We start from the raw sequence: 14401 nt of genomic DNA on the forward strand, positions 1-14401 counted from the left end.
AGGTTCTGTCCTTGGGCTCAAAGCCTTGAGAATGCAGCTGCAAAATACAGCTTCTTCAATTCACTTGCCTTCAGCAGTGAGGGACATGGCATTTTAAGGCTCTAAAAAAAAACCTGCTCTGTAAATCTGCTCTCAGAGGATTTGGAAAACCAACCAAATCAACAGTGACTCAGTAATTTCTACCCTCATCAGCCCCTCTCCCTCCCTCCACACACATACCAGCCAATGCACTGAACTAAGATGGAGAAATGGATTAAGAATTCACACCTTTTTCCAGCCTCAGTCTCAGTGGCTCCCTTCCAAACCACCAGCTGTTCTTTCTGCTTTTCTTTTTTTAAGAGCACAGCCTGAATCAAATATCTCAGAATCACAGACACTAAGTCTCTTTTTCCTTGTTCTAAACACCTTTGTGTCCTCTATTCTGAGGCCAGCAACTGCAAAGAATGGGGAAGGTTAATGAGCAAATCCACCCATACGTTCCAGGAAGCTCAGCTGGAGTAGATAGCTCTCAGACTTTCCTTTTTCCTTATAGATAGGAACAGCAGCTGAGGCACAAAAGGAAGCACTGTAATACTCAGTGGCTTCAGACATAAGCTTGTCTAAAATTCTATTTCTCAGAAGCAAAGATAATTTGAGCTCATTACCCATTCCCAGCAGCTCAGATGCAATCCTGCTGATGGTGAGCATGAAGTTCATTTTGAGAGAAGAAAATTATATTCTGTGGAGAATGAAGATACTGGACAGTCTCTGCCATTCCCCAAAAAATGGCATTGCAGACTTCATGCTACTGCTATGAACCAGTGTGATTATATTGCTGGATGGATATGTGTATGTCTGTGCAATGAAAGATTTCCAAACGGACCAAAAAAAAAAAAAAATCATGGGGACTGATAGAGAGCATGCTTAGCATGCATACAGCTCCTGAGTTCAATCCCGAGCACCCCCACCAACAGAGCCAAAAAAGAAAAAGGATCTAAAGGCAAATAATAATTTCACCTCACTGCTTTCTAGGTCATAACATTTTATATTTCCTATTTCTTCCAAATATAGACACTGTTGGCCTGATCATTGCTCACACATCCAGGTGTGTCATAGCTAGCTCATCCTTCCCCAAGCTGTCAAAAACTTCACCCACAGCCACCCTGTTTATACCCCTGAAGAATCGTACTCAGCTGGAGGCATTTCATTCACCCAGCAAGGAGGTACTGTCCTTAGCCTGGACTAAAATCAATCCATGTTTAAGTTAGAGTAGAAGAGGTTCTAACTCCACTTACCACAGCAAACATGGACTCAGAGAACTGACTCCAAATGAACTAAGTCAGTCAATAAATATCTACTAGTTTCCATGAGCCAAGGCTTAGGGTACACAGAGGTGATTAAGACTGGCATAGTCCCAGCCTTCATGAGATTTACGCAAGAATAAAGAATGAAGACAGTGAGAGACCTATGACAAAAGTCAGGTGTGTTCAGTATTGCAAAAGTCTCAAAAGGCCTGGGTGATGGCCCGGGTGATAGAACACTTACCTAGCAATGATGAGGTCTGGAGTTAAATCTCTAGTAATACGCTGCCCTCCCTCCTCCATCCCTCCCCCCCACACACACACAAGCATAATAGTAAGTCTCAGGTTATGGTTGGTATGTAGTTAACAGAGCCAAGATGTCACAGAATCTCCTGGCTCTTCATCAGATTGCCCAAAGGACCATAAACACTGCTTCAGGCAGGCATCTTGAACATTAAATTGTAGAGAAACAAAAGCTGTTTCAAGCAGCAGGAGAATGGAATTGCAGTGTGCCCAAAGGTTGGAGAAGTAGACCCATCAAGAACCACCATGGACATCACACTTGGTGAAACACACAGGCCATGTGTCAGCTGACTAGATGCTTGTTTCCCAAGAAGCAGAATGGGCGTCAATCAAACTAGCAATCACTTGGTTCCATTTCATTCAGCTCTCTATGGGCCAGTAATCTTCTAAATTACTGAGCTCTGCTTTGGGGATCAATATTTATTGACTTGTACCAACCACCAATAAAGCATTCTTCACCATGAAAAAAACTAGTGAATTTCACAGGAGCCTCATAATTCACCTTGTTGAGAAACTCTTTTCACTTCTTTTTCTGGGTACAAAGCTAAGAAACAGCAATCACAGTAGCATTGCATGGGCTTCTGCCTGCAAGAAGGCAAGTCAGGAGAGAGCTTTCTGGCAAGGATTTTGTTGTCAGTTTAGTTCTACATACTTCTAAGTTTGTGTGTGTGTGTGTGTGTGTGTGTGTGTGTGTGTGTGTGTGTGTGTGTGTGTGTGTGTGTGTGTGTGTGTGTGTTACTAGGGCTTGAACTGAACATTTCATGTTTACTCAAATGATGCTCTACCACTTGAGCCATGCTTCCAGCTCTGCTTTTTGAAGGGAAACATAGGCACTTCTGTCCAGTCTGGCCCCAGATCACAATACTCTGGATATCGGCCTCTGAGTAGCTAGGATTACAGATGTGAGCCACCAGTGTCTGGTTTCAAGTTTCTTTTTACTTATAGAAGAGAAATGAAGTCTCAAGTTCAGAGAAATTGCAATCTAGGCCTAGCAAGATCCTGCTAATTTGGGTTGGAGGTGATGCTTATGCCATTTCCTTTCTCAAAATTCTCAGATGGAACCAGAATTAAAGAGGTTTTAGTTGGAAGGGCATCATTAGAAACAAGGCAAGCCGGTGCCAGTGCCTCATGCCTGTAATCTTAGCTTCTCAGGAGGCTGAGATCTGAGGATCGCGTTCAAAGCCAGGAACATCAGTGAGATTCTAATCTCCAATTAACCACCAGAATAAAGGAAGTGGTACTGTAGTTCAAGTGGTAGAGCACTTGCCTTGAGCTGAAGAGCTGAGGACTAGTTCCCAGGCCCAGAGTTCAAGCCCCAAGACTGACAAAAACAAACATTAAAAAATTAAAAAGCCTACCTGTTGCAACAATGAGAAGTACAAAATGTCATGTCAAAACCAGCTTTACAATGTCGGTGTGGGGGGGGGGAGGGGGGTATAATTGGGTGGGGGGAGGGGGGTAAAATTGGGTGGGGGGAGGGGGGAGGCGGGGAAGGAAGTGAAGGGTAAACAAAGGAGGAGGCTGCAATGCTTGGTAAGAAATGTATGCATTATCCTGCCCATGTAATTGTAGCCCCTCTGTACAGTATGTTCCCAAATAAAATAAAATACAATTAAAAAAAAAATTAAAAAGCCTATATGGGGCTGGGAATGTGGCTTAGTGGTAGAGTGCTTGCCTACCATGCATGAAGCCCTGGATTCAACTCCGTAGTACACATAAACAGAAAAGCAGAAAGTGGCACTGTGTGGCTCAAATGGTAGAGTACTAGCCTTGAGCAAAAGAAGCTTAGGGACAATGCCCAGGCCCTGAGTTCAAGCCCCTGGACTGGCAACACACACACACACACACACACACACACACACACACACACACACACACACACACACACACACACACACACACACACACACACACACACACACACACACACGTCTATAACATCAGCCAGGTACATACAGGTAAGAGAAGAGAATTACACGCAATGCCCAGAATTTTTTCTGATTAACTATTATGTCTTTAATATTCATGCAGACTATAGTGACATGCCAAGACACACCCAAGATACTACATATGGAAGATCCATATAGAAATTCTAACCATTGTGGACTGTTAATGTTGTAGTGTTCACTCTAAATCCATTAATGGTATCATTTTGTGTCTTTTTCATGTATAGTACATTTCTGGATTTGGAAATGAGTGTACTTCAGAAGACCCTCGCTGTCCAGGTTCCTTACCAGAAGGGCAGGTATGAATGAATGGAATAACTCAGACTATTAACTATCACATCCAACAAGGCAGTTTCAACTAATCAGCTCAACTAACTAAGTTTTCACAAGTCACTAAGACAACTGGGACATAGGGCAACAAAATTGAAAGTTTAAAAATGACAAGGAATGTATTCACTACCTTAAGCAGGTAATTGTAACTCCTCTGTACATTAGCGTGACAATAAAATTAAATTTTAAAAAATGGGTTGGTATTGAACTTTACAACTTGTGGATGGGGATGAGAGAGAAAAACTGGGAGAGAACTGTCCAGAAAGAAATTTACTCTTTACATGACTTACATAATTGTAACTCCTCTGTACATCACCTTTATAATAACAATTTTTTTAAAAAAATTAAGTGAATTGACATTTACCATTGAGAGCAAAGCTCCAAACCCAAATTAATAAGATTAACTATAGGACTTCCAGGACAAATGCCAAAGTCCAGGGTTAGGGACACTCACTGGTAATTCCCTGAATAGCATCTAATATAATAATGATGAGAAAATAAGTTATTTTACAAATGGATGCACAAAGATATTCATACTAGTATTGGTTATAGTTGCAAAACTATAGCAAAAAAAACATTTTTTCCAAAATTTTTCAAGAGTGTTTCATGACATGAAAAATGCTTATGAGATTATATGTCCTTTAAAAGAAAAAAAGTCCCAATTTTTGTAGGATGGCACATATCCTAAGATACCCATTTTTAGCATAAGAATCAAATATTATTATCATTGGCTTACTTCTGGTTGGTGAAATCATGGAGGTAAGAGTCTCATAAACTTTTTCTGCCTGGGCAGTCTTTGAACCGCCATCCTCAGATCTTAGCCTCCGGAGTAGCTAGGATTATAGCCTGACCCACATACTTTTATAAGAAGTATGTGTTCCTTTTATAGCCAGAAGGAAATCACATAAAAAGTCACTACAAGAAGTATGTGTGGGTTGGATAGAGTCATGTGCAATGGCCTAGAACATCCCATGCAGAGCAGGATTTCCTACTGAGTTAGTTGGAGGGAGAGTAAGAGGCTTTCTGAATTCATGTGATAATGTTTATGAATTCATGTGATAATGTTTATTATCTCCTTTGTTCTAGAATAACCCTCAAGTCTGCCCCTACAATCTGTATGCTGAACAGCTCTCAGGATCTGCTTTCACCTGTCCACGGAGCACCAATAAGAGAAGGTACAGGGGTTAGATTAATTACACCCTTTAGCTTGTAGGAACTATGGCCAGAACATTGTGCTGTGTCCTACACCTGAGACCTAGCCTCCCAGGGCTGCCCAAGGTCCTTCTTCTCCAGTGCATCTGGGTCATGGGTCACAGCCAGGCATACTAGGTCTTGTCCCCAGCTAGAATCAAAGGACCAGTGGGAGAGGGAAAGGGAACAGCTATACACAGTCTGGAAAACCCAAGCCCGGCTCCATTTACAGATTCTTTCTAAGGGTTCAGAAAGAAATGTTTCTCATGCTCCAGCCTTCTTCCAAAGATTTCCCAGTTGCGTTTTGTTTGCTTTATTTTATTTCTTTATCGTTGATATATTATTAATATTAATATGCATTAATATTAATATATCATTTATATATAAAATGATTAAATTAAAATGAGAAGATTCACAGCAATATCTTCCTCTGCTGATTAGAAGCTGTTAGACTTTGCCAGAAAAACCATGCAAGTATTCAGGCACAAAGAACAAAGAAAGGTTTATTTCCAGAGAAGGGACTGGCAAGGAAGTTTCAACCTGTGTCGAGTAGCCCTAGCATATCCTCTATCCCTTCCTGTAATACTTTCAGGGTCTCTTCTTTTACCTTGACATCTGATTCATTTGGAGTTGATTTTGGTGCAGGATCTAACTTCAATTTTCTACATGTGTGTAGCCAATTCTGCCAGCACCATTTGTTGAAGAGACTGTCTTTCTTCCATCTGATAATTTTGGCTCCCTTATTGAAGATTAGGTAGCCATAGGTCATGTCTGGGTCCTCAATTCTATTCCATTGCTCCTCTTACTCCATGATCCAGCAATCCCACTCCTGAGCATTTATTCAAATCATCTCAAACTAGGCCACACCAAAGCTACCAGCATAACTATGTTCATTGCAGTATTATTTACCATAGCTAAGTTATGGAACCAACACAGATGCCCCTCAATAGATGAACAGATCAAGAAAATGTGGTATATTTACACAATGAAATTTTATGCTTCTATCAGAAAGAATGACATCGCCCTTTCATAAGGAAATGGAAAGACTTGGGAAAAAAATCTTATTAAGTGAAGGAAGCCAGACCCAAAGAAACATAGGCTCTATGGTTTCCCTCATTTGAAATGATTAGTATAAGCCTAATCCTGACAGGGAATCATAATAGCTCAAGAGTTATGAACATATGACCATACAAAATGATGCTAATTGAAATAAACTCCAAGACATGGAGTTTTAGTTGTCAACTTTGATGTTGCCAATATAGTATATCTAGTTCCTTCTCCTTATTTTATTTCATTTTTCTTTTTTTCATTGGTTTATTTCTGGCAATCTCTGTCTTTGATTCTGGTACCCTCCATCTTGTATATACATTTATCTTATTGGGGGATGGGAAGGAAAATAAGAAAATGCTGAAAGAAGTACAAAAGATAACTCATTGCAACAATGATACTCACTGGACACTATGTTGGAAATGAACTTTGCAACTTCGTGGTGCGGGGAGTGGGGAGAAGGAGGGGGAGGGAGGGGATAGTGAGAGAACAACAATGGGGTGGGTAACAATGTTCAACAAGAAACGTACCTTACTCATAGAAATGCAACCACTCTGTACAGCATCTTTACAATAATTTTTTAAAAAGGGACTGGCAAGACTCTTTCTCACAAGAGAAGAAGTGCTAGCTATTGTGTCTGATTACCTTTTATAACTTACAAGGTTTAGGAGGCACAGACCCTGGTGTGAACATGTGGGCCAGGGAGCTCATCATGGCAGGCTAGTATTTATGGCTGCTGCCCAAGTGGTAGATAAGGGGTCTTGACCTGAAGGCCACTCTAAGGGAATCTTGTTGCCTTATATGGTTGTAAATGCCCCAGCGGGGTGCCATCTCCAGGTAAAGTAGGGTAGAGGCCAATTATTTACTGCCTTTACCAAATGGGTCTAGTGTTGCCTAGGAAAGGAGCATGCTAAGCTATGGGAGAGGAGGCTATTGGGCTAATAGAAGCCTTACATAGCCTAAGCAGGAAGTCAGTGAGACTCTTACCTCCAATTAACCACCAAAGAGCCAAATGTGGAGCTGTCACATGCAGAGTAAAGTGCTAGTCTTAAGCACAAAAGCTGGAGGACAGCACCAGGCCCTGAGTTCAAGCCTCGGGCCTGGCAAAAAAATTAATTAATTAATTAATTAAAATTTAAAAATTAATAGCACACTACATGGTGTGCTTAATTAATACATGTGCTCAAGTAGTATTACTTACTATTAAAATCACCATCATTTGGGCATACTGCCATCAAAACTGAGTTCCTGCTTCCACCCCATGGTAAGCTATGGCAGATGGTATATTATCATCATTATCGATATTGTTTTTCTCTTGATAAGTATGTGCAGTGGAGAATTAGGAGAAAAGAAACTAAAAAAAATCATGGGTCAAACTTGGTGGTAAATGCTTATAATCCCAGCCCTTGAGAGGGTAAGACAGGAGGATTAAGAATTTGAGGCCAGTTGAGTTTGGCTACCTAAGGTAATTCCTCCCTCCCTCCCCCTCACTCTCTCTCCCTTTCTCTCTCTGTCTCTGTCTGTCTGTCTGTCTGTCTGTCTGTCTCTCCTTCCCTCCTTCCCACCCTCCCCCCCAAGTAGACCCAGGTAAGCTCCAGACAATCCTCTCCATTCTTATTTATGACAACGTGGCTACAGTGACTATGTTCTTGACTTTATGGTCTATGCTCTAACTGGCCACCTGGTCTCCAGATTTTACTGCCTGCCTCCATTATTCAGCAATATCTTCAGCCAGCAGGAGCTGAGCTCTGTTCCAGGAGGCTGAAAAGGAGCTGTTGGCATTTCATTAAGAAGCTGGCAACCTTTCCTGAATCAGAATTAGATCTCTGTCCAGGACAATGTAGTGCTGCCTGAGGAGTTTTATAAACTCAGCTAAAAAATAAGGGATTCTAGGCATGGCCTACCTATCCATTTAGAGTGCTCTAAAGGTATCCATAAGAATTTTTCTGAAAATATTCATACCCAGTAGGAAGTTAGGTCCAGCCCCAAATATAGATGAGCCAGCCTGAAACTCTCAGTCACTATTCTTTGAAATCAGAGTGCAAGGAGCTGCAAAATTATTAGCAACTTTTGTCTGTGTCTCAGGGATTCATTTCTATTAGATCAGTTAGACAGATGATCCCTTGGGTCTTGAGAATATGAGACACAGGACAGAGAATGGAGAAAGTATAGACTGTGATAAAAGCACAGATGATTAAGGGAGGACAAACAGTTTAAAAAGCTTCTAATAAGTGAGCATTTGCCTTGTGCTTGGCATTTTAGATACATGAACTCTTTTGGTACTCCCAGCAATCGCAGAAGACAAAGCTAAAGAACATTACTAGGTGCTGGTGGCTCATGCCTATAATCCTAGCTACTCAGGAGACTGCAGTATGAGTATGGAGATTTGGGCAGGCAATTCTGTGAGACTTATCTCCAATTAAGTACCTGTTAGAATAAATTAGACTTTGCCAGAAAGCTACGCAGACATCAGGTACAAAGAGCAAAGAACAAAAAGGACTGGCAAGGCAAGATCCCCTTCTTACAAGAGAGGAGTGAGAAGTGCCAGCTGTTGTCTGAGGTGACCTATATAACCTACTGAGGTGAGGAGGGGCTAGAAGGCAGAGACCCCAGTGTGAACGTGTAACCAGGGGCTTCATCATGGCAGACTAGGATTTATGGCTGCTATTCAAGTAGTAGATAAGGGGTCCTGCAGCTGCCCAGACCTGAAGGTCACTGTAAGGGACTCTTGCTGACTTATATGGTGGCAGCTGCCCCAGAGAAGTGCCATCCCAAGGTAAAGGGGGTTAGAGGGTGATTATTTACTGCCTTTACTATATGGTCCTAGTGTTGCCTAGGAAAGGAGCATGCCAAGCCGTGGAAGGAGGAAGTACCATGTGAAGCTATAGGAAGGGAGCTCATTGGGCTAACCCAAATTAGGAAGTAGAGCTCTGGCTCAAGTGGTAGAACAGCAGCACTAGCCTTGAGCACAAAAACCCGGGGACACAGCCCAGGCCCAGAATTTAAGCCCCAGGACCCACACAAAAACAAAAACAAAAACAAAAAAAACAGAAATATCCAGAAAACTTAGTAACTTGCCCAGAATCGCACAGCTGGTGCTAAGATACACACAAATGCTTTCAACCTCACCACATACTAGTGGACATAGAGCAGGCTGATTAAGTCCAGAGTCTGAGGTCACAGTTTCAAGAGCTGGAGGAATCCTAGGAGAGGAGAACAGACTTGTCCTGTTTATCTCTCAGAAGGCCTGGATGTTGCCCTACGCCAACATTCCCTCTCCTGGCCATGGTCAGACTGTCCTTGAACCAAAGGGTCAAAGGCTATAAAAGTAGAACTGGTCTTCCATTGCCAGAAGTAGGGTTTTTTTTGTCCTATGTCCTTTAAGAGGAAGGACTCTGGAACCACTTGAGTGCCTCTGACTGAGTTTTAGTGTCCCTTTTACCCACTGGAGGACTCTCTTCCTGGAATTCGCTTCAGGATTTCTTCACCAGACTCTTGCTTTCTTTCCTGAACTATGAGATCTCCTCTTGGCTGAGAGGTCTTTGGCTCAGGCCTTGAAATATACAGACAGTAGAATTTAGAAGAGAAAGGAAAGAAAACCAAAAAGAAAGACATCAATACATTATAATAAAACATGGGCACATACTTTTATAAGTTTGGGGTACAGAAGTGTTGATTTGCAGAGCTTCTTACAAATAATGTCAAAAGACAATTGACCAACTGAAAAAGTGATTCATGTACAAGTAATTCATGGGGGAAAATTACACAAGGCTAATATAAGGAAATGAGCATATTCTCAAACTTATTCCTAGTAAAGGAAATACAAAATAAAATTAAGAGTTATGGGCTAGGAATGTTGCTTAGTGGTAGAATGCTTGCCTAGCAAGCATGAAGCCCTGAGTTCAATTCCTCAGTACCACATATACGGAAAAATCTGAAAGTGACACTTGTGGCTCAAGTGATAGAGCATTAGCCTTGAGCAAAGAAAGCTCAGGGACAGTGCTCAGGTCCTGAGTTCAAGCCCCAGGCCTGGCAAAAGAATGAAGAGTTATTTTTCAACTATCAAGTTACAATGAACATTTCAGATTGAGGAAGATGGGGAGATCAGCCACTCTGGTACACTATTGGTATGAGAAGAAAATGGCACAATTTGGCAATTCTGCTGACATACACATTAGAAGTATCTGAGAGAATATACAAGTTGTTAAGCTCTCATGCCTCTAAGGAATGTCTGAAGAAACTGGAGAAGGATCTGTTTACCTTTCAACACTTTTTGAATTACTTGGATTAATTTTATCATTGAACTGCATCATGTTGTAATTCTAAAATACAAAAGTGATTCATCAAAAAAAAGTGATTCATCTTTCAAAAATAACAGTGATACAAACCATATTCTTGCGATCTATGTAGGACGCATTGTTCTGACCTTAGAGACAAGGATTAGCAAGGATTGGGATGTGAATAATGTTTATGGATTTCTCTGAACAGATATTTTTCAAGGTATATCCTCATCCCTTCTAAGCGTTGAGAGAGGTAATACTTTATTTTTTGTATCTTGGGAATAAGTAAAAAATGCTAAGTGTCATGGAAAGGAGAGAAGAAGGCAGATCAACAGCTGTTATCAATGCTTCTCACAGTAAAGCCCATAGATTATTGCCTTGATTGTCATCCTGATGGTGCCTCCTGAACCAGTCTTTGTGCCACTCAAGCATTATCCCAGGTAACATGTGTTCTTGTTCTTCCCTAGCTGGCTATATCGGATTCTACCTTCAGTTACTCACAAACCCTTTGAGTCCATTGATCAAGGTCACCTCACTAGCAACTGGGATGAAGTTGAACCTGATCCTAACCAGGTAACCTAGACTTGTGAATTAGAGAATACTATATATCTAAAGTCTGAAATAAAAATGTTTAAATCGGCGCCAGACTTTTTGGAAAATTAGACTACTTTTCAAAAAATTGATGCAAATATGTCTATTTGGGGCTCAAGTTTACCTGGAGAATTCAAAGTTGATTAATTTGATTGATTGAATGAGTGTGTGTGTGTGTGTGTGTGTGTGTGTGTGTGTGTGTGTGTGTGTGTGTGTGTGTGTGAAATCTTGTATTGTTTCTAGCTAGTAGACAAGCACAATAGTGTTTCAAACTTAATAGGAGTGTCCAGGTAAATCGATAGACTAGAACTTATATAGGCTGAACAAAATCAGAATACCTGTATGCACATAAGCTTTTTGTTTTGTTGTTATTAACCTAAACATAACCAAAGAATGTAGAAAACACTTTCAATACCTGCTAGCTCTAATGACAGGCCTCTGAAATCTAGTATGGAAAAGAGTGAAAGTCTATTTGTTTGAGAAGTCTGTGGTAACAGATTGGTGCTACATTAGCTTCATACACAGTTCTATTCTTTAACCAGAAGTTTCCTCCTTTTGATCTAGTGATGTGTGGGCTTTTCCTCTGGGTATCTTTATTTTTTATATACTCTGTGAGAGAGACCCAGTACTATAATGAAGCTCTCTGCTAAAATCTCTGAGAAAAACACCTTGGCTCGCATCCCTGGCCCCTTTACTTATCAGCTGCATCACTGAGACATAATGTTTCACTTACAAAATATGGTAACATCTCTGGCCATGCAGTCCACTTATGAACATTACATGAGGGAGCAGACATGAACATACTTTACACAGTGCCTGGCACCCAGCAGGTAAAGAATCATGATTCTAGCCGGGCGCTGGTGGCTCACGCCTGTAATCCTAGCTACTCAGGAGGCTGAGATCTGAGGATCGTGGTTCAAAGCCAGCCCGGGCAGGAGAGACCATGAGACTCCTATCTCCAATAAACCACCAGAAAACCGGAAGTGGTGTTGTAGCTCAAGTGGTAGAGCGCTTGCCTTGAGCTGAAGAGCTGAGGGACAGCGCCCAGGCCCAGAGTTCAAGCCCCACGACCAACAAAAAAAAAAAAAAAAAAGAATCATGATTCTGATATAACCGTCTTGATATATGCATGTAAAGGCAGTAGTGATACTTACAAATCTCAAAGTTTAATCACACAGTGGTGGCTCTCATCTGTACTCTTGGCTACTCAGGAGGCTGAGATCTCAGGATCAAGGTTAAAATCCAGCTCAGGCAGAAAAATCCATGAGACTCTTATCTCCAGTTAACTAGCCAACTCACCAAATAAAACCTGAAGTAGATGTGTGGCGCAAGTGGTAAAGCACCAGCTTTGAATAAAAAAAGGCCAACAAGCGCAGAGAACTGGAAGGCCTAAGTTCGATCCCCATTACAGGCAAAAAAAATCTCAGAAATTTATATACAGGTAATTTTAGTTTTTTATTTGACATTACTTTTCCTTCTATTCCTCTCTCTCTTTAGCCCAAGGAATTGTATTGCTTCTCCTATGCTTACCAACATATTTTGTCTATGTCTGCAAAATTTTCATACATCTCCTTCCCTTAAATGCTTAGACTTCTTGTAAAACAAAAGCTAGAATAACTGGCAGTGCCAGAATAACTGGCAGTCACCTTTGGCTTCCTGCCTAGTTCTATCTCTTCCTTTAATTACAGAAATCTCGGAGGACTAAGTACAGCTTGAATGCTACACGCCCATTTCCAACAGGGACAAAGCACACCGAGTGAAAAAAATGAATTAGCGTCACAGCCATTTCGAAACCTAGAGTGATCCTTTAACTTATGTGAAGTTCAATGTGCTGCAGAAGTTGTCTCCTGCCCCTACCTGCCTATATATTGCATTGTACCATATTGACCAAAAGGTGGCCCCGGCTCCCATCAAACCCCTCCCCCAGACTCAGTCCCCACACAAAAGCACGTGAAGCCACCTCCTGTCCTCTTCCTCTTCAGCAGGCCAGTGCCTTTGTGAGGGACAAAACTTTTTGTAACAAGTTGCACGACAAATTCAGCCACCCTGACTTCACCTTGTCCTCTAGTGTCACACTCCTACCTTGCTCACGTTCTAGGGGTGAGCCCTACAACTGGCAGAACACTCTACATTCATTATTGACCCCCTCATTCATCTGATTAAGGGCTACATGGCCTCAGCTCATTCTCAGAGAACCTAAGTCTGAAGTGGGTTATGTAAATGCAATGAAAGCATGAACAGAGAGAGTAGGCTGTGTGAATTAATTAATGTGGAGTGAATTGAGGGTGGGTCATAAGGGAGTAACTGCCCCCCACCCCCAGCCAAAGCCTAGGGAGATCCAAATGTGCACATACCCATTTTCACAGGTCACCAGGGAAGCAACTTCACTGGGGGAACAAAGGACAAAAATGGGGTTTTGTTGTTGTTGTTGATGATGATGATTGTGTTTTTGAGCCAGGACTGGCTTTTAAACTCAGGACCTGATCCATATCCCTTAGCTTTTATGCTCAAGGAGAGCACTCTGCCACTTGAGCCATGCCTCCACTTTCAGTTTTTTGCTGATTAGTTGGAGATAAGAGTCTCATAGATTTTTCAGCCCAGGCTGGTTTCAAAACATGATGCTCAGATCTCAGACTCCTGAGTAGCTAGGAGGACAGGTGTGCATTTGCACTAACCTGAATGGTAAGTATGGCTTCCTTTCAAAGGTGATCTTACAGTGCAGACAATGTCTCCCAAGTAACCTCAGGGAGCTACCCACAGAAAAACAGAAAAAGAGGCTGTATGCCATGATGATGATGATGTTTAGTCTCTCTTCTCGTGTCTATTCATTATTGGTTATCTGATAATATTCCTTGAAAGAAAGTTTGAAACAGTTCCATCATTTTTAAAAAACAGTTTTTAAGTTGTTATTATAAAGATGAGGTACAGAAGGGTTGCAATTTCATAAGTCAGGTAAAGAGTACATTTTTGTGTATGTGGAGAGTGTCACCCCTTCCCTTGCTCTCTTCCAGTTTTTCCCTCCCATCCCCACTCCCAAGTTGTATAATTCACTTTCAACATAATGTCTACTGAGTAAAATCCATTTCTTTTGAAAAACATTTTCTTAGTCTAAGGGAACTTCAAAAAGAACCCTGTGATTTGGGGAGAACTGTGAAAAAAATTGGACAGTTCTGCATTCTAAAGTTTCTTCAGCTTGGCAGGTCAAAGACTTACATCTCAAATTGGCATCTAGAATTACATCTCACATTCTCTTATTTCTCTCTTAAAGTTGCAATAGCCATACTGCTATATTTTTTTATTTATTTATTTTTTGTTGGTTGTGGGGCTTGAACTCTGGGCCTAGGCACTGTCCCTCAGTTCTTCAGTTCAAGGCTAGTGCTCTACCACTTGAGCTACAGCACCACTTCCAATTTTCTGGTGGTTATTTGGAGAT

At 41.4% G+C, this 14401-nt stretch overlaps 1 protein-coding gene across 2 annotated transcripts in view; it reads left to right on the forward strand.

Annotated features, from left to right (window-relative positions):
• Positions 1 to 14401, forward strand: part of Hgd (homogentisate 1,2-dioxygenase) — a 48699-nt gene that overhangs the window by 3089 nt on the left and 31209 nt on the right. For both annotated transcript variants that reach the window (XM_070030131.1, XM_070030132.1), the window contains exons 2-4: positions 3757 to 3828; positions 4946 to 5034; positions 10845 to 10950. In XM_070030131.1, the coding sequence (XP_069886232.1) occupies positions 3757 to 3828; positions 4946 to 5034; positions 10845 to 10950 (267 nt within the window). The remainder of the gene's footprint in view (positions 1 to 3756; positions 3829 to 4945; positions 5035 to 10844; positions 10951 to 14401) is intronic.

The sequence above is a fragment of the Dipodomys merriami genome, unplaced genomic scaffold (genome assembly GCF_024711535.1).
Source record: "Dipodomys merriami isolate MVZ:Mamm:240054 unplaced genomic scaffold, mDipMer1.0.p SCAF_2, whole genome shotgun sequence".
Lineage (NCBI taxonomy): Eukaryota > Metazoa > Chordata > Mammalia > Rodentia > Heteromyidae > Dipodomys > Dipodomys merriami.